The sequence below is a fragment of the Danio rerio genome, chromosome 11 (genome assembly GCF_052040795.2).
Source record: "Danio rerio strain M-AB ecotype USA chromosome 11, GRCz13ab, whole genome shotgun sequence".
Taxonomy (NCBI): domain Eukaryota; kingdom Metazoa; phylum Chordata; class Actinopteri; order Cypriniformes; family Danionidae; genus Danio; species Danio rerio.
Genome location: NC_141031.1, coordinates 44,064,288 through 44,083,951, shown reverse-complemented (window position 1 = coordinate 44,083,951; position 19,664 = coordinate 44,064,288). Strand labels below are relative to the sequence as shown.

Genomic DNA, 19,664 nt, shown 5'->3' with positions numbered 1-19,664 from the left:
ACACATACACCACGGCCAATTAAGCTTCGCTTTGGCATGTGTTTGGACTGTGGGGGAAATCTGAGCAATCGGAGGATACCCACGCCAACACGAGGAGAACATGCAAACTCCACACACAAATGCCAACCTTCTTGCTGCAAGGTGATCTGCACCACCTTGACACCCTGTTTAGAAATGTGTTAAAACAAATCTTCTTTCCGTTAAACAGAAATTAGGGGAAAAATAAACAGGGGGGCTCATAATTCTAACTTCAACTGTAAATGCATATAGATTCTCTTTGCAGCTTCTTAAAACGCATTTGTCTTTTAAAAGTCATGCCTAAGATGCATTACACTCTGCTCACAATAGATTTATGCATGTTTTTGAAGAATTACGACCTTGGGTTTCTACAAAACGCTCTTTGTGATCTCAGGGAAACTTCAGACGAGCAGACAGGCCAGTGTGTCCTGCAAACAGAAGCCTGACCTCCTGAACCTGCGTGCTGAGAGTGTGATCAGGTCGTGACCCAGCAGGGGTTGGGTCACAGTGAGTTAAGGATCTGCTCAAACGCAGGGGTGAGAGCTCTTATCTTTAATGAAGTGTGACTATCCTGTGCTGCCACTGTCTGGCCTCAGCGCCCTCTCAGCTAAAGGCACATTATGAAGAGCAGCGCAGAGCTCATCTAATCTGCACAACTCCAGAAGAAGAAAAACCTTTTTACATCCATAAAGCCCTTTAAAGTCAATGAGGATGATTTGTTTCCATCATCCTCCGGGATAAATCTATGTATATAAGGCCACTTAAACTGATCTGATCGCGGCCCTTCTGGAATCTTTCTCTTCTTTTTGTGATTGCGCATTTATGGATGTCACATTCACATGCAAACTGCTTCGATAAAGGCTATTTACTACAGTTATTTAGAGATAAATGACTGTATTAGTTTGTGCATTGCATTTTACAGCATTTATCTGACATTTTACAGCATTTATTTGACATTTGACAGCCTTTATTTGACATTTGACAGCATTTATTTGACTATTGTTTATTTAATATTTTCAGTTTATATTTTAATTTATGTTAAAGTTTTATGAATGTAGAAAAAACATTAAATTTGTGTTAAAAAAAAATTGATGCTAATTTAAATTTCCATTAGTCATTTTTATTCATTTTATTAGTTACATCTGTCTATGTTTGTATAGTTTTGTTATTTTCTCTTTTTTTAGTTTGGTTTAAATTAACATAATAAAAACACTTTGTCTATAATGTTAATCAGGTAATATGTTTTAATATATTTCACTCTGTTTTGATTATTTATTTCATATAAAGAATCAAAAATAGTTTTAGATTATTATATAGCTTATACAAGCTCAAAATGTTTTAATAAATGTATAAAAAAAACGTTTACATCCATAAAGCCCTTTAAAAAGTCAATGAGGATTATTTATTTCCATCATCCTTCGGGCTAAATCTATGTTTATACAGTAAAGGCCACTTAAACTGATCTGATCGCAGTGCTTCTGGAATCTTTCTCTTCTTTTTGTGCATTTATGGATGTCACATTCACATGCAAACTTTTTCGAAAAAGGCTATTTACTAAAGTTATTTAGAAATAAATGACTGTATTAGTTTGTGCATTGCATTTTAACAGCATTTATTTGCCATTTTACAGAATTTATTTGACATTTTACAACATTTATTTGACATTTTACAGCATTTATTTGACTATTGTTTATTTAATATTTTCAGTTTCTATTTTAATTTATGTTAAAGTTTTATGAATGTAGAAAAAAATGTAACATTAAATTTATGTTAAAAAGTAAGCTAACTTTAATTTCCATAAGTCATTTCTATTCTATTTCTATTTCTGATCTGATCGCGGCGGAATCTTTTTCTTCTTTTTGTAATTGCGCATTTATGGATGTCACATTCACATGCAAACTGCTTTGCTAAAGGCTATTTACTACATTTATTTAGAGATAAATGACTGTATTAGTTTGTGCATTGCATTTTAACAGCATTTATTTGACATTTTACAGCACTTATTTGACTAATGTTTATTTAATAGTTTCAGTTTCCATTTTAATTTATGTTAAAGTTTTACGATTGTAGAAAAAATGCAACATTAAATTCAAGTAAAACAAATTAAAGCAAATTTTAATTTTCATTAGTCATTTCTATTCATTTTATTAGTTCCATCTGTCTATGTTGTTATAGTTTTATTGTTTTCTTTTATTTTAATTCGGTTTAAAGGTTTACGAAACCCAAATACTTTGAGATTTTAACAGATTTGTGTGTGTAATTATTATTATTTTTACTATTTAGTAATAATAATAATAATATTTAAAAAATTTTATTCATAATGCGCTTTTTCTAAAACCCAAAGTAAGTGGATATAGTAAGTGGAAGTTGTTGTAAGGAAGTTTGTTAGTATAAGTTATAATTTTCTTTTAATTGCAATAAAGCTAAATGGTTCAACACGGCTTGGTAATAAAATAAAAAAGCATGCAATAAAACAACATTCAATTATATTATGTTGGTTCCCTTTACATGCCATCAATTTAAAAAAATTCTATAAAATATTACACCTAAAAAACAATTTTTTGGGATGTTGGACGATTTATTATTGAGGTTTATTTATGAGAAAAAACATTAATTCTTCTACTTCTAATACTGCATGTTTATATCAAGGATTTACTTGCCATTTCTTTCTAATTAATTGTGAAAATTGTCTTTACACCAAATAATTCCCAAAATATAACTTTGTTTTCTGTTTAGCTTCTGATATAAATGTGAACCTGTGATACCTCTAAAAGGGCTACAAATGTTTAAACTTAAATGTTAAATATTGTTCTCGCAAATAAAACAGTCATGAGACTCTTAGCAGACTTAATGACATGTGATAAACATACCGATATGTCTTAATCAGTTAAGACTTTTTTTCATCATAATGAAGGAAAGTCTCTGTTTACCCGTGATGCAAGTGGCAGGATCCATTTTGCATGCAGTTTGAATTAGTTTCAGCGAATCTGTTCTCAAGCCCATGACAGATAAAACAGATCATTTGATCCCTCACATGAGGCCAGAACTGTCTTCATCCTAAACGAGAAAACAAATCACACACACACACACAAGGTTAAAATAGTCAGATCTGAAGAAAAGACAGGTATCCAGTCAATGCAGATGTATACAGTATCAGTTAAATTTGGCAAAAAGATGCAAAGACAGCCTCCGAATGTAACCCTAGATGAGCGATGCACGATATTGAAAAAAACTGACATTGCAATATTTTCATTTACGATAAAGACTCCAAAATAAATGCAATTTCAGCAGATGACTTGAATACCTTGTAAAGAATTCATAATTTTAAATCAACTTAAAGGGTGGGTGTCTGCATAAAATTATATATTAAAAAAATAGAAGCAAAGATAAATACAACAGATAGACCATGCAAATAAACAATGATTTATGATTTACTGGGTAATCAAACAGTATACAGAAGCAGGAATTAAATAATTACCATATAATAAAAAAAAACACTAGCGTTTTAATGGAGTAAATAATTATATAATGTACAATTAACCTTTAAGCTACAAACTTTTCATTCATTGTGCCCAAAAGGCTTAAATGTGCTCCAGATTCTGACGGTCAGGTCTTAAAAACACATGCAAATAATAAACTTTTACTAAAACTTTTAAGGTTTTATTTTATATTTTCAATTATAGCTCCAACATTGCAGATCCCTGTGATGTGACTATCGTGGACCTGTGCATTGCGATATCAATGCTGAAACGATATGTTGTACAGCCCTATTCTGGACCACAGTGAATATATTTGTAGGAATAGCCAAAAATAAAGTGTATGGGTAAAAATGATCATTCGTTCATTTTCTTTATGGCTCAGTCCCTTCATTAATCAGGGGTCACCACAGCGGATTGAACCGCCAACTTATCCAGCATATGTTTTGCACAGTGGATGCCCTTCCAGCTGCAACCCATCACTGGAAACATCCATACACACTCATTCACACACATACACTTTGGCCAATTAAGCCTACCCAATTCCCTTATAGCACATGTCTTTGGACTTGTGGGGGGAAACCGGAGCACCCGGAGGAAACCCAAGCCAACACTGGGAGAGCATGCAAACTCCACACTGAAATGCCAACTGACCCACTCGAGGCTCGCAGCAACCTTCTTGATGTGTGGCGATCGTGCTATACCCACTGTACCACCGTGCTGCCCATGACATTATTACGTCATAGTTAGAATATTTTGTTCATAAAAGCCAATAAAAAAAGATAATCAAATGTATGTAGTGGAAAGAGCAAAGTTAGCTGTGTTAACATTTTTATAGTTTTTACAGTTGGAAAGTTTGACCCAAGTGCATATTAATTTTACTGTTTTACTTATGTACCTGAAAAACTAGAATGGTTTTTAACAAACTAATTAAATAAAAAACTAATAAAACAACTTCTAAAGCACATATAAATTGGTGAATTTGGACATTTAAGTCAGAATATAGTCCATAACCAACAGCAGAACATCTGCCCAATTACACTGAGGTGCTGAAACACAAATGTTGGAAAAGCAGATTATGCAGAAATGCCAGCATATAATCATCAATTTTCAATTTGGATTGTATTAGTGATGGACACTTATTTTCAATTCAGGGGTTTCAGCACAGAAAATTAAAAGCACCAACTTTAGCACAGAAAAAGCTGATTTGCAGTTCTAAATAAGCTTGAAAACTAAAACATTTAGACGGGGTCAAAACCGAAAAGCATTTAAACCGATAAGATTTCAGCAGATTTATGATGTATACACCATTTTGCAAAAGCCATAAAATACATTATATTGGTCAAACATATACATTTACTTCCTTTCTTTTCTATGCCAAAAATCATTGACTATTAAGTAACTGACAGATTTTTCTAATTAGTAAATGACATAAGTTACTCTCTTAAACAGTTAGTTGATAATGAGACCCCAGGAGAGACAGAAATGTGTCAGTTTTTGGAAACTGAGATGTATAAATCACCTCAAAGCTGCACAAATTACCTCAAAGCATGATAAAGTAATAAAGTAATAAAGTATAACTTATTTCCATTGAAATATGGAAAGATATTGGTGTAGAAACATCTCATGCATATTATATATCAAAACTCAATGTCTGATTAGTAATGCACATTGTTAAAAGCTTAACTTGGACAACTTTAAAAGGCGTTTTCTCAATATTTAGATATTTTTTAACCTGCTTAATTTGGCCAGCTCCGCTTCTTTATTTCAATACCAGTTTTTATGGTGGTACTTTGAGAGACAATTGTTTTTTGAGGAGGTAATTGGTGAAAAGACTTTGAGAACCACTGATTTATACAGTTTTCAGGTGATTTATAGACCTCAGTTTCCAAAAACAGACACAATTTTGTCTCTCCTGGGGTCTCCTTATCGATTCAATTCAATTCAATTCAGCTTTATTTGTATAGCGCTTTTACAATGTAGATGTCAAAGCAGCTTCACATAAATGGTCATAGTAACTGGAACAGTGTGGTTCAGGTTTTAGTGTTTAAGTTCAGTTTAGTTCAGTTTAGCTCAGTTCAGTGTGATTTAATCATTACTGAGAGTTCAAACACTGAAGAGCAAATTCATCGATGCGTAGCTCTACCAATCCTGAACCATGACATAACCAACATATCGATGACCTGTTTAAGAGTAACACAATTCATTTACAAATCACCAGAAAGCTGTATAAACAATATTTATAATATTTTAAAATCTGGAACTTGAGGGTTAACAAAATCTAAATATTGAGAAAATGGCTTTTAAAGTTAAGCAAATTAAGCTTTTAACAATGCACATTACTAATCAGACATTGAGTTTTGATATATTATATACAGTAGATATTTCTACGCAAATATCTTTCCATATTGCAATGAAAATACTATCTATACAGCTTTGAGGTGATTTATACATCTCAGTTTCCAAAAACAGACACATGTATGTCTCTCCTGGGGTTTCATTACCGATTAACTGTTTAAAAGTAACATAATCAAGTATTTTAGACAAGTCATTTACAAATTATAACTGATATCCTTGTTGTAATAGTGAATATCAAGATCTTGCTTCTGCTTGTTGTCTTACACAGACCTTGTCCTTAAGTGAGGACTTCTCTTTTTTCTGCTGTGTTATCTGATCATCTGAACAAGCTCTACAGGACAGTCACGGATGATTATGGCTGTAAAAGCTTGTCTTATGGTCCACAGGAGCATGAGATCTTCACAAGAGCATCAGCCGAAAGTGAAGAGAATGGGAGTTTTCAGTCCAACTTTCTCTGCTGATCCACCATAGAAGATGCATTTGGCTTGCCCTGCATCCCAGTACTGTGAAGCATCTGTCTATACACCGTTAATTTCTTCACTTCCTTGTATGCTTAATTATAGTAGCATTCACAAAACATTGCTTTGTTAAAGTAAAAATGTAATGTCATCATAAACACTAGCTTAGAATCTCCATGCTAGTTTGATGTTTTAGTTGATGATAACGAGGATAAATAATGCAGCTTAAGTCAGAACAAATTAACTACCTACTATTGATATCTTCAAAACACAAGACAGATCTTCGTAGAACAAAACCGCCATCTAGTGACTGAAATTGCGGCATTACATCTACTGTTGACGCAGCGCAGACTACTAGAACGTGCTGACGTGACCTACTTAATATTCATGCGCAAAGCCTTTACCATAGTAGGATTGTTGCTAGATCAGATACAGTTGCGAATAAGAATTGTTTATAAGATTTACAAATTTATTGTATTTTGTTAACGTTTCCCCTTACCCTAATCCTAAATCCTACCGTCACAGTAATGTAAAAACAGTATTGCATCGAGTATTGTTGATGTTATTTAATAAATTATCCAATTAATTTTATTTTTTAACGTCTACCCCTACCTCAACTTTAAACCCAACCATTACAGTACTGTAAAAATATTAATTATTGTTATACACTATCACAAAAATAATGCGATATTGACGCGCGTTTCCGCAGCTGTATCCAATCTAGACTTTTCCCCATAGTAGTATCAACAAATACGCTTCCGGTTCAGCAGAAAAACATGTCGGCGCCCTTGCGAATGTCATGTTGTTGACTTTCTTTATGTAGTTGGCTTTATTTGGGCGATACTTCAAAACATAATATTTATATTCCCTAACAATTCTACATGCAGTTACCGAATTTATAAGGTATGTGTTTTTTTATATAGGCAAATGCGTTTTACCGCTGCTCCGTGCCTTCATCCGACATGAAATCATGCTCCGTTATTGTAATTTATAGCAAACACTAGAGCTTTGATCCATACTATAGTAAAGTAGTTATACTCTAGGCCTATATTACAGTTTCTACAACTCTGTTAATGAATGCGACAGCATTAATATGTATGCACTATAGTGAACGGATTGCAATAAATAATGTTGTATAATTTAGTTTTAAACTGTGGAGTATAATATATGTACAATGTACTGTATTGGGTAACTTGTTTATATTACTATAGTTGTTGTTATACCATAGAAAATATCGAAAAACACAGCAGATTAATACACATACTTAAATACTACTGTTTTTTGAGCCATACTGTAGTGAAGTTGCTATAGTATTTTTGATGTGGGATATCTCATATTAAATTATTGAATACTAGGTTATACTAATTTAAAAGACTTTTCACTTATGGTATTATATAAATTATTTTCTATTTACTAACATGTTATTGTTTTTTTTTTTGTTTTTTTTGTCTACAGAGAATCTGTCAATAATGGTCCATTTATGTAAGTATTATTGATGCAATACAGTTGAAAGCAGACGTTTACATACATTGTATAAAAAGGCACATAACCACAAAAAAAAAAAAATCAGATTTTATTGTGTCTAAACTTTTTCTCTTTTAGGTAAGTTAGGATGATCAATTTTTTTTGTTGGGCTTAATAGCAGAATAATGAGAGAGATTTATTATGATTATGATTATTCTGCCTCTGAAAAGCTCAGATGATGGTGTCAAGGTTTTGAAATTTTCTGATTGGCTAATTCACCACATTTGAGTTAATGTGAGGCACAACTGTAGAATAATATTTAAGGAAAAGCTCAAACACACTGCTTCCTTGTGTGACAACATGGAAAAATCCACAAGCCAGAATCAACAAAAAAGCCAGATTACAATTTGCTAAATTACACTGGGAAAAGGTTAATTTTTGGAGACATGTCCTGTGGTCTGATAAAGCTAAGATTGAACTGTTTGGCCATAATGACCAGTGTTACATTTGGAGGACAAAAGGGAAAGCTTACAAGCCTATGAACACCATCCCAACTGTGAAGTATGGGGGCGGCAGCATCATGTTGTGGGGCTGTTTTGCTGCAGGAGGGACTGGTCCACTTCACAGCATAGATGGCATCATGAAGACAGAACATTATGTAGAAATACTGAAGCAACATCTTAAGACATCAGCCAGGAAATTAAAACTTGACCACAAATGGGTCTTTCAAACAGAATATGACCCTAAGCATACTGCCAAATTAGTTTAAATGTGCTTTAAGGACAACAGAGTGAATGTTTTGGAGTGGCCATCACAAAGCCCTGACTTCAATCCTATAGAAAATTTATGGGCAGATTTGGAAAAGCTTGTGCGAGCAAGACAAATCTGACTCCATTACACCAATTCTGTCAGGAGGAATGGGCCAAAATCCCTTTAAACTTTTGTGAGAAGCTTGTGGAAGGATACCCAAAACATTTGACCAAAGTTATACAGTTAAAAAGCAAAGCTAAAAAATACCACGGAAATGTGTGTAAACTTTTGACTGTCTAAAAATGAATAAAAATTCCCTTAAAAAATTCTCTCATTACACATCACTACAAACGTCTTTTAAAAAAAAATGTTTTGTGAACCCTTACAATGTCTGTCGGTGCCGTAGAATTGCCAGTTTCAAACCGATGAATTAATATTTGTGGCACAAACATGCATTTACAATGTTATGAACTATTATAGGGGTGGTCATATGTATATTGAAGTTATCTATAATTTTAATTATTAATATTATTTAAGATGCAGATGAGAGCATATAATTTCTTAACCTTTAGTGCAGACCCCCAAATATCTCGTTTTGATGTCCTTTATGGGGTATCAAGTGTTAATTAGGGGGGTTAGACCCCCCCAAAACTCCTCTGTAATTTACACTCTGGTTTAGTTCTCATATTCTGAATTGCATCAATTGAATTAAAGACTCAAAATGAATTAAAGTCCCATGCTTGTGACACTGGACATCTGAAAACTTGCATAATATCTTTGTCTCGACAGCATCTTTCCTGCTCAAGAAGTACCACGGCGGGCATGTGGTCATCAGGCTGGCTTTAGGAGGTGCCACTAACAGACCTTTCTACCGTATTGTAGCTGCTTATAATAAACGGGCAAGAGATGGCAAATACCTTGAGCAGGTGGGCTCATACGACCCTCTCCCAAACATACACAACGAAAAACTCGTCGCATTCAATTATGAAAGAATCAAGCATTGGATTGCATGCGGAGCCCATACGACAAAACCAGTGGCCAAACTTCTAGGTGAGTGCCATTACTAAGGTAAATTTTATAATGCCCCTAGACTTACACAGTTGAGTTTTAGCAGTTGTGATTTTTTTTCAGCTGATTTTTGCTTGAATTAGCCATTTTAGCTTATTTTAGCATATATCATTGAATCAGATTAGACCATTAGCATCAAGTTTTGATAATTTTTTATGTTTAAAGCTTGACTCTTCTGCAGTTACAGATTAGACAATTAGCATCAGGTTTCGATATTTTTTTATATTTAAAGCTTGACTTTTCTGCAGTCACATCATATACTAAGACAGATAGAAAATGAAACGTAGCTATTTTTAGGCTGATATGGATAGGAACTATACTCTCATTTTAGTGCAATCATCAAGGAACAATACTGTGGTACCATGGCTGCAGAAGGTACGATGGTATTACACAGAACATAAAAATAGGCTAAGAGCCCGTTTCCAGCAGATTCTGCCCTGTGCCTTTTTCACTTTCTTACTTGCACTCACAGTGTCTATTTGAAATAACAAACTTCTTGAGCTGATGATAATAACGTGCGCGTGATCATTAAAGCACTTCTGACACCCGATTCTGTCAGAAACGGACAAATGCAAGAGTAAAGTGTGAAAAAAACAAAGGAGCAAATAATTTTTTCAGCAAACATCAACAAACTGCCATGTTTAACTATCATAACTATATTTTATGTTGTTTTTGAACCCAAATAAGGACTAAATGTCTGCTGTGTGTAGTTTATCTGTAATTGGTAACATGTCAGAGACTGTAAGGGTCTGTATGTGTTCATATATTATTATATATTAACATTTTTTATAATTGCAGATGTTACAGTAGGCTATTTTGCATCATTGATCTGCAGTTATAATCAAATTATGTTCATATTATGTTCATAGTATTTGTGTATAAAGCATCTGTATTGTGAGAAGTGCTTCTCATATCATATGTGAACGACCCGTATTTCCTTGAGCGAGAATGACGGCGACTGAAACTTTCTGTCGTACACCATGTCCACCACAAGGGTACCCTTGGTACTCGTTTAGCAGTGGAAATGCAAGCCTGATAAAGTTGACCCTTACTGACCCGTACTGTACCACTCAGTGGAAACGAGCCAAAACTTTTATCAATAGTCAACCAACTCCAGTCAAGATTGATTGACCTGGAAAATATTGTCTTTTGGTCTTAGTACATGTAACTACAAAATAGTCAAGCTTTAAAAAGAAAAAATTATCTAAACTGTTCATTTTAGAGCGAGATGGTAATGGTCTAATCTGATTTAATGATCTAAGCTAAGCTAAGCGCTCCTGTCAGACCCAAAGATTAACTGAATGCATTTAAAAATGATCAAACTCAACTGTTTAACTTTAGGGCAGGGGTGCCCGAACTCAGTCTTTGAGTGCCTGTGTCCTGCATATTTTAGTTCAAACCCAAATTAAATGCGTACTCGCATTATTCACAGTTGCCTTAAACCGGGCTGAAGCACGCTTGTCCCGTCTACCCCGACAGCCTGCACTCACATTACATTCGTGACTGTGCATGCTTACGTCATCGATGATGCGCTGTTCAGTAAGAGCTCTCGATCAGCACCGTGGATATTTCTTTAGTTGTATCATTTTAGTCATTTGAGATGCAGGGACATGCAGTCAAATATTTCACCGAACAGATCAGCCACTTTTGACTTTGAAAATCTCTTTTGCACTCACACTACAAGCTTATGGGGCCTGAGCCCAAGTGAAACGTGCTCTGGCACACCTCTTCAAACCAGGCCAGGGCCGGCCAACTGAACCGCGCCTGAGCCCGATTCAGAGCACTCACACTTCTCAAACGATCCGGGAAACAAGCCTGGGCTCACTTCGGATAGCAAAGCTTGAGTGCACCCTAAACACACCTGAACCAGTTAATCAAGCTCTTTCTAGGTAAACTAGAAACTTCCAGACACGTGTATTGAAGGAAGTTGGAGCTAAACTATTCAGGACACCAGCTCTCCAGGACCAAGTTTGGGCACTCATGCTTTAGAGAGTTGTAAAATAAGCTTTTTTTATGCTGGAGTGTTCCTTTTAAATATCACACTAATCCTCGTTTTCTCTGAGTAGGATTGGCTGGATTTTTCCCTTTGCATCCGATGACAATAACAGAAGCGGAGCGGAGACAGAAAGCAGCTTCAAGAGAAGAAGTTAAAACAGACAGTCAGGAGGAGGTGGAGCAGTGAAACCAACAGAAGAACTCTTAATGCAAAATCAAGTGTTCATGTTTTTGTTTTTTTTTTTGTTGCGCATCAGTAGTTATAATGAACATTGTATTTCTGTATTTTGTTTTTTAAACAAAGATGTCGTTTTTTGACTATAAACATCAGCAAGTTAAACTTCAGACATTCTGACACTGCTTGATGAAGGTTTCTATGTTAAATAATACTATAGAAATCAAAACTAAGGCAACTGAAAGTGAACTCTGTAATCATTAAACCATTGCAAACTCACTTTATCCAGTCGTCGTTCATCACTGAAGACAAATGATCGACTAGCAAAAAGAAATTAATGAATGATTTAACCTGAGGAACTCATACTGATATTCAAAACACACATTCTTCCTTGTTTCATCTCAGGTCAACTGATCAAAACCTATAAATGTTTGCACACAATTGCGTAACTCCTTTACAGCAAGCGATGTGCTGATGTATCTCAACTATACACCCATGCACTGGTATTAAATCATATTTAATATTCGTCAGAGAGCTCAAATTCTGAGGTAAGCTCATGAAATGCAAAGGTAATAAATGAGTTATGAGCCAAGCCAATGATTCATAGAGGATTGTGTGTCTTGTTTTGATCAATTCAGATTTTAATTTGTGCTGTAATCATTGCTATTATATATTTTTAAAGACATTACAGTGACTGTGTACAAGAAAAAACAAACAGTTCAAGCTATTAAATTTGTAGATATAGTGAATCGGATTGCTGTTTGAAAGATAAGATGTGATTCAGTTTGAGTACAAAGCAATTTATAATGTTTAATGAGGGTTGGAAAAGTTATGTATAGCCTAATATAAATGTACCATTGGTGTGTCCCAATGCTTTATAGATAAGCTATAAGCAGAGCAGCTGACGTAAAATTTATTATTCAAACTAAATCAGAATGTTCTGTTTAGCAATTGACAACAAAACATTTATTTAAATTTAGTGTTGTGGCCAATATGACATGAACAAAAACTTGGCGATTAAGTAGCAGAATTAACTAAAATGACAATTATGATAAATGAAAATATAAAAAATAAACATTAAAGAGGTAGTTCAACCAAAAATGAAATCTCTATCAGCATTCATTCATATTTCACTTGTACAAGACCTATTTGAGCTTTGTTTTTCTGTTCCACAAAAATAAATACCCACTGACACCCATATAATATTATTTACTTAGACCTACTATGGAAATAAAAGCGTGCCAGCACCTAGCATACTTCAAAATATCTTCTTTTGTGTTTAACAGAAGAAAATCAAAGGTTTAAAACCATACAAGGGAGCACACTATGTGCAAGATGCATTATTAATTCAAGGTCAAACGAAAGTAATCGGAAAAAAACGACCTGAAAAAAATTTGATTGATTAAAGGTTCTGAATGTCGATTTCGATAACTTTTCGCTTAACTGCCCTGCCCTAGACCATTAGCATCTCACTTATAACAGGTAATAGGCTAAATTTACAGTGCCACTAAAGTTAAACAGTTATCTTGGGTCTGACAAGACCACTTTTAGCTTAGCTTAGCATAAATCATTGAATCTAATTAGACCATTAGCATCTCGTTCAAATTTGACTAACAGCATTTACTCAGCCTTCACTTGTTCAAAACCACTGTGATTGTGAGTTTCTTTTTTCTGTTCAACAACAAAAAAATAAGTTATTTTTAAGAATACTGGTTGACGATAGACGAAAAGAAAATAAATCAATACTGGTTGACGATACCTACTGACTTCCATATAATTTTATTTACTTAGACCTACTATGGAAATCATTGTTTGCCAGCAACCATTCATTCATTCATTCATTCATTTTCTTGTCAGCTTAGTTCCTTTGTTAATCTGGGGTCGCCACAGCGGAATGAACCGCCAACTTATCCAGCAAGTTTTTACGCAGCGGATGCCCTTCCAGCCGCAACCCATCTCATCTTTTCATCAGAAGAAAGTGAAAAAAAAATCAACCTGAAAAAATTAGACTGATTAAAGGTTCTGAATGTCGATTTCGGTTACTTTTTGATTAAATGCCCTGACCTAGACCATTAGCATCTCACTTGCAATGGCAATAGGCTAACTTTCACCATGTCAATAGAGTTAAACTGTTACCAGTATTGATTGTATTCAGCCAATCTCTGCTAAGCTAAAAAGACCCCTTTTAGCTTAGCTTAGCTTAGCATAAATAATTCAATCGGATTAGACCATTAGCATTTGTTTAAATTTGACTGACAGAATTTACTCAGTCTTCACTAGTTCAAAACCTGTGTCTTTTTTTTTTTCAGGAATACTGGTTGACGATACCTACTGACTTCCATTCAATTTTATTTACTTAGACCTACAATGGAAATCAGTGTGTGCCAGCAACCAGCATTCTTCAAATTATCTTCTATTGTGTTTAACAAATGAAAGAAACTATAAGGTTTAAAACCCACACAAGGCAAAGTAAATTATTAGGTATTTTTCATATTAGAGTGAACTGTCCCTTTAAAATGACAAAAGCAATGCAATATTACTACAAATAAATATACAGAAATAAAAGCAATTGCTGTATATCGTAAATAATACTGAATAAACAGTTTTAAAGCCACTACGGGATACTATGTGCATGATTATTAATCTGTTATGGATTGTTAACAATTATTAATTTAAGGTCAAACTGCACCCTAAAAAGTCAACATGAATGTCCACATGGAATAAGGAAACATGAATCAGATTTACCTCTCTCAGCTCACTCTCTTTTTATTCATTGACGTCATCTTGGTTCACTCTGCATTTATAAATAGATTTATTTCTGTATTCATAATTGCAGTCTTAAATATAAATGTCACCCTGGACCACAAAACCAGTCATAAGTGTAGATTTTTGGAAACTGAGATTCATGCTATATATAAAAATGTATATGTATGAGACTCTGTTAATGAATGGTTCGTTAGGATGACAATATTTGAGATACAACTATTTCAAATCTTAATTTTAAGTTAAAAAAAAGTCTAAATAATGAAACAATGTCTTTGATTTAATTTACATTAGGTTTTTTTTTTGACTAATTTAAGTGTATTGAACATAAAACACATAAGTTGTCCTAAAAAAACTAAAATAATTGTGGTTTTTCAGGTTATTGTATAGTGAACAAACAGCAAACTTCATTTTTTTGAGTGTATAGGAAATTTACATGTCAACATGGAACATGATCTTTATTTTATTTGTGTATATTTGTTTATTTGTTGGCATAAAAGGAAAATAGATACCCTTTAAAAAAAAATGGCTACTGCCAAAAATGAACATGGGCAACAGAAGACTTGTCCAAAGTCACAAATGGTTCATAAATATTGAAAGTGACACAGATTCTTATGCTAACTTGAAATAAAACCAATTCACATTAGTTTTAAAATGTAAATAGTAAAACATTTTCTGAAACATATGCAAAGCTTGACATTTGTTTTTATGTGTGTATTTGCGTGTAAAGTATTCATAGCGCTTCACACAATTTTGTGTTACAGTCTTATTCCAAAATGGATGAAATTAAGTTATTTCCTTCAAATTTTACACACAATACCCCATGATGACAATGTGAAAAAAAGAGTTTTTGAAATTGTAGCAAATTTATTAAAAATAAAAAACCTGAAAAATCACATGTACCTCAGTATTCACAGCCTTTTCTCAATACTTTGTTGGTGCATCTTTGGCAGCGGTTACAGCCTTAAGTCTGTTTGAATATGATGCCACATGCTTGGCACACCTGTCTTTGGGAATTTTTGCCCATTCCTCTTTGCAGAACCTCTCAAGCTCTATCAGGTTGGATGGAAAGCGACGGTGTACAGCCATTTTTAGATCTCTCCAGAGATGTTCAATAGGATTTAGGTCTGGGCTCTGGCTGAGCCACTCAAGGACATTCGCTGAGTTGTTGTAAAGCCACTCCATTAATATTTTGGTGTTGTGCTTTGGGTCATTGTTCTGCTGAAAGATGAACCATCGCCCCAGTCTGAGGTCAAGAGCACTCTAAAGCAGGTCTTCATTCAGGATGTCTCTGTACATTGCTGCATTCATCTTTCCTTCTATCCTGACTAGTCTTCCAGTTCCTGCTGCTGGAAAACATCCCCACAGCATGATGCTGCTACCACCATGCTTCACTGTAGGGATAGTCTGGTGATGAGCGGTGCCTGGTTTTCTCCAAACGTAACACCTGGCATTTACTCCAATGAGTTCAATTTTAGTCTCATCAGCCCAGAGAATTTAGTTTCTTACAGCCTGAACTCACGAGAAAACGTAAGTATTTCACGTTTTGGCAGTTTATTGGCTAATTCGTACGAATTCGTACGAGTTCAGTCGTAAGAAAATGTACGATTTTAAAAATGAGGCGGGGCACCTAACCCCACCCCTAAACCCAACCGTCATTGGGGGATACGCAAATCGTACTAAAATGTACAAATTAGATCGTACGAATTTGTACTATTAGCCACTAAATGAAAAAGTTACGAATTGCCGTGAGATTGTGTTGTTTCTTATGGTCTGAGAGTCCTTCAGATGCCTTTTGGCAAATTCCAGGTGGAGAGTGACTTCCGTCTGGCCACTCTACCATAGAGGCCTGATTGTTGGATTGCTGCACAGATGGTTTACCTTTTGTAAGGTTCTCCTCTCCCTACAAAAGAACACTGGAGCTCTGACAGAGTGACCATCAGGTTATTGATCACCTTCCTGACTAAGGCCCTTCTGCCCTGATCACTCAGCTTAGATAGCCGGCCAGCTCTAGGAAGAGTCCTGGTGGTTCTAAACATCTTCCACTTACGGATGATGGAGGTTACTTTGCTCATTGGAACTTTCAGAGCTGCAGAAATGTTCCTTCCCCAGCCCCCATCTCGGATGTCTACAGACAATTCCTTTGTCTTCATGCTTGGTTTGTGCTTTGACATGCACCGTCAACCCTGGGACCTTATATAGACTGCTGTATGCCTTTTCAAATCATGTCCAATCAATTGATTTTACCACAGGTGAACTCCAGTGAAGCTGCTGACACATCTCAAGAATGATTAGTGGGAACAGAATATATCTGAGCTCAATTTAGAGCTTCACGCCAAAGGCTGTGAATACTGATGTACATGTGATCTTTCAGCTTTTTTATTTTTAATAATATTCTTAGTGAAATTTTCAAGTGTCTTTATGGGGTATTGTGTGTAGAATGAATTAAAAGGAATTTAATTCATTTTGGGAAAAGGCTGTAACAAAAAAATTTGGAAAAATTAAAGCGTTAAGATTACTTTCCAGATGCACTGTATAGCATGTATAAATATGTCTATATTGTCCTGTCAGTGGACAGTGAGGTGTAAAGTTGAGTGGCAAAGCTTCTAGAGATTACATCTGAACAATTGCAGAAATTATTTAGTTTTTTTTAAATAAGCCAAAAAAAAAAGGAGTATCAGCATATTTTCCACACAAGTTATTTGTGAGGGTTTCAAGAATAAGAAGAAAAACGCTTCAGTTGCTAGAGTCTATTCAGCTTATTCCTATGTGGAAGTAAACTCTTTTGTGTGCTTTCTTTAAAACTTCTGATTAATTTGCCTATGGGGAAATGACTAAGAGTAACACATGGCAGCACACGGTCGAACTACTTTCTCTACAAACTAATGTGTTCATAGTGATACGTAAAAATAATATAAGAAAATACCAATAGCATCATGGCATTATTTTTACGGCTAAAAGTCTTGAGACAAATTAGGTTCCAATGCCTGCCCCTGCTTTTAGCTGAAGGCTTAAGATCAACAGTCAGATAAAACTGAAAATGAGCAAATACATTAGATGGGTTTGGTGGATTCATTTAAAAGTACTTATGTAGAATTCAGTCATCTGTATTATCTTCCACTTTCACTAATGCGACATATATGCAATATTTACAGTGCCTCTTAATTTGTTAAAATCACTACAATTAGCAAGTCTGCAGACTGTGAAATTTACTGTACAACACACACATGCACTGTAAAAATTATATCATTAATTATTCATGACAGCATATGTTTTTAGTTCATTGTAAATTATTAATTAATTAATTAACTTAAGAATATTCAAACTTTAAAGTTACACAAGCTGTTTTAAATCAGGTTAACATAATACAAGTTCAATGGACTCATGAGGGTTATTTGATTCAGATTAAAAATTTTAAGGCAACCAGGATTTTTTTTACAGTGTGGTATGATGAATAAATGTGTGTGCTCAATCCATCTTGAATCCAATTGAAGGCAATGCTCATGGGTAGGCTTTTGTTGTACACACACATATTGAAAGTATTGTAACATACCAGCACAGACAATGTGCTGATGGGATATAAAGGGTATAAAATATTATAGTGCATATTACACTTCTTTTTTTCTGATCTCAGTCTACTGTGGGTTTGATGTCTGGGCTTTGCGTAGTCTAAGTTTGTTCTATGTGTAGGTGTAAATATGCATGTCCAGTGTGTGCAAGTACAGTTGAAGTCAGAGTTATTAACCCCCTTCGAATATTTTTCTTCTTTTTAAAATATTTTCCAAATGATGTTTAACAGAGTAAGGAAATTTTCACAGTATGTCTGATAATATTTTTTCTTCTGGAGAAAGTCTTATTCATTTTATTTTAGCTAGAATAAAAATTGTTTAAAAATGTTTTACATTTTTTAAACACCATTGTAGGGACAACATTATTAGCCCCATTAAGCTATATTTTTCTTGATAATCTACAGAACAAACCATAGTTATACAATAACTTGCCTAATTATCCTAACCTACCTATTTAACCTAATTAGCCTAGTTAAGCCTTTAAATGTCACTTTAAGCTGTATGGAAGTGTCTTGAAAAATATCTAGTCAAATATTATTTACTGTCATCATGACAAAGATAAAAAAATCAGTTATTAGAAATTAGTTGTTAAAACTATTATGTTTAAAAATGTGTTGAAAAAATCTTTCCCTGTTAAACATTAATTGGGGAAAAAATAAACAAGCGGTCTAATAATTCAGGGGGGCTAATAATATAAAATAATAAATAATAGAATTCAACTGTATATGCACATGTAAGGACTATTGTATGTCTTATTGTGTAAATATATATGTATATATGCGTATACATATACGCTTTCATCTGGGTATATATTTGTTGTTTATTTTGCTTTATTTGTCTATATATATTTTTATTTGGTCTATTTTACAATGCTTGTTTGTTTGTTGTTTGTGAAGTGCTTTGAGTTGCTTGTGTGTAGGAAAAGTGCTATACAAATAAAATGTATTATTATTCATTCATTAATTCATTTTTCTTTTGGCTCCGGGGTCGCCAGAGCGGAATGAACCACCAACTTATCCAGCACGTTTTTACGCAGCAGATGCTCTTCTAGCCGCAACCCATCTCTGGGAAACATCCAAACACACTCATTCACACTCATACACTACGGACAATTTAGTCTAACCAATTCACCTGTACCACATGTCTTTGGACTGTGGGTAAATTTAAAAAGAACGTAATTTTTATGGCACCACTATATATGGCATACCATTAAGGTTTCCAATGCAATTCATAGAAATACCTAACCTGTTACCACAATTGTAAAGTAGTGTATATCTTAAACCATCAAATTAAATTAGGCTGGTTTAAACAGGATTTTAAAGCAGACTGTGACTTGGGCAACTTTTTTTAACTTGAAAGTTCTTATTTTTAAATTTAAATCAACATAACCTTAGTTAAATATTATTTGAAATATTATAACAATCATTACCTTTGAAATGTAATTATAATGCTCATTTAATAAAAACAGTTTGCTTTTTTTCTCCATGGTTTACTTGACATTTATGTGGAAATGCCTTTTGGTTTTATGTGAGATGACTAAGGATATATTCTATGACTCAAAAACATTTTG

The 19,664-nt window shown here is 34.2% G+C and overlaps 1 protein-coding gene and 1 long non-coding RNA gene across 2 annotated transcripts in view; one reads left to right on the top strand and one right to left on the bottom strand.

Moving 5' to 3' along the window:
• The window catches only part of LOC141376673 (uncharacterized), a 208,799-nt gene that overhangs the window by 150,017 nt on the left and 39,118 nt on the right, over positions 1–19,664 (bottom strand). Inside the window, exon 3 of the long non-coding RNA XR_015503042.1 lies at positions 2,949–3,075. This is a non-coding gene — a long non-coding RNA (uncharacterized LOC141376673). The remainder of the gene's footprint in view (positions 1–2,948; positions 3,076–19,664) is intronic.
• mrps16 (mitochondrial ribosomal protein S16) lies at positions 7,110–12,354 on the top strand. Its single transcript, NM_001006030.1, is given in 4 exon segments — positions 7,110–7,213; positions 7,766–7,792; positions 9,314–9,574; positions 11,659–12,354. Coding segments are annotated over 3 exon segments (390 nt in total). The 5' UTR covers positions 7,110–7,213; positions 7,766–7,779; the 3' UTR covers positions 11,775–12,354.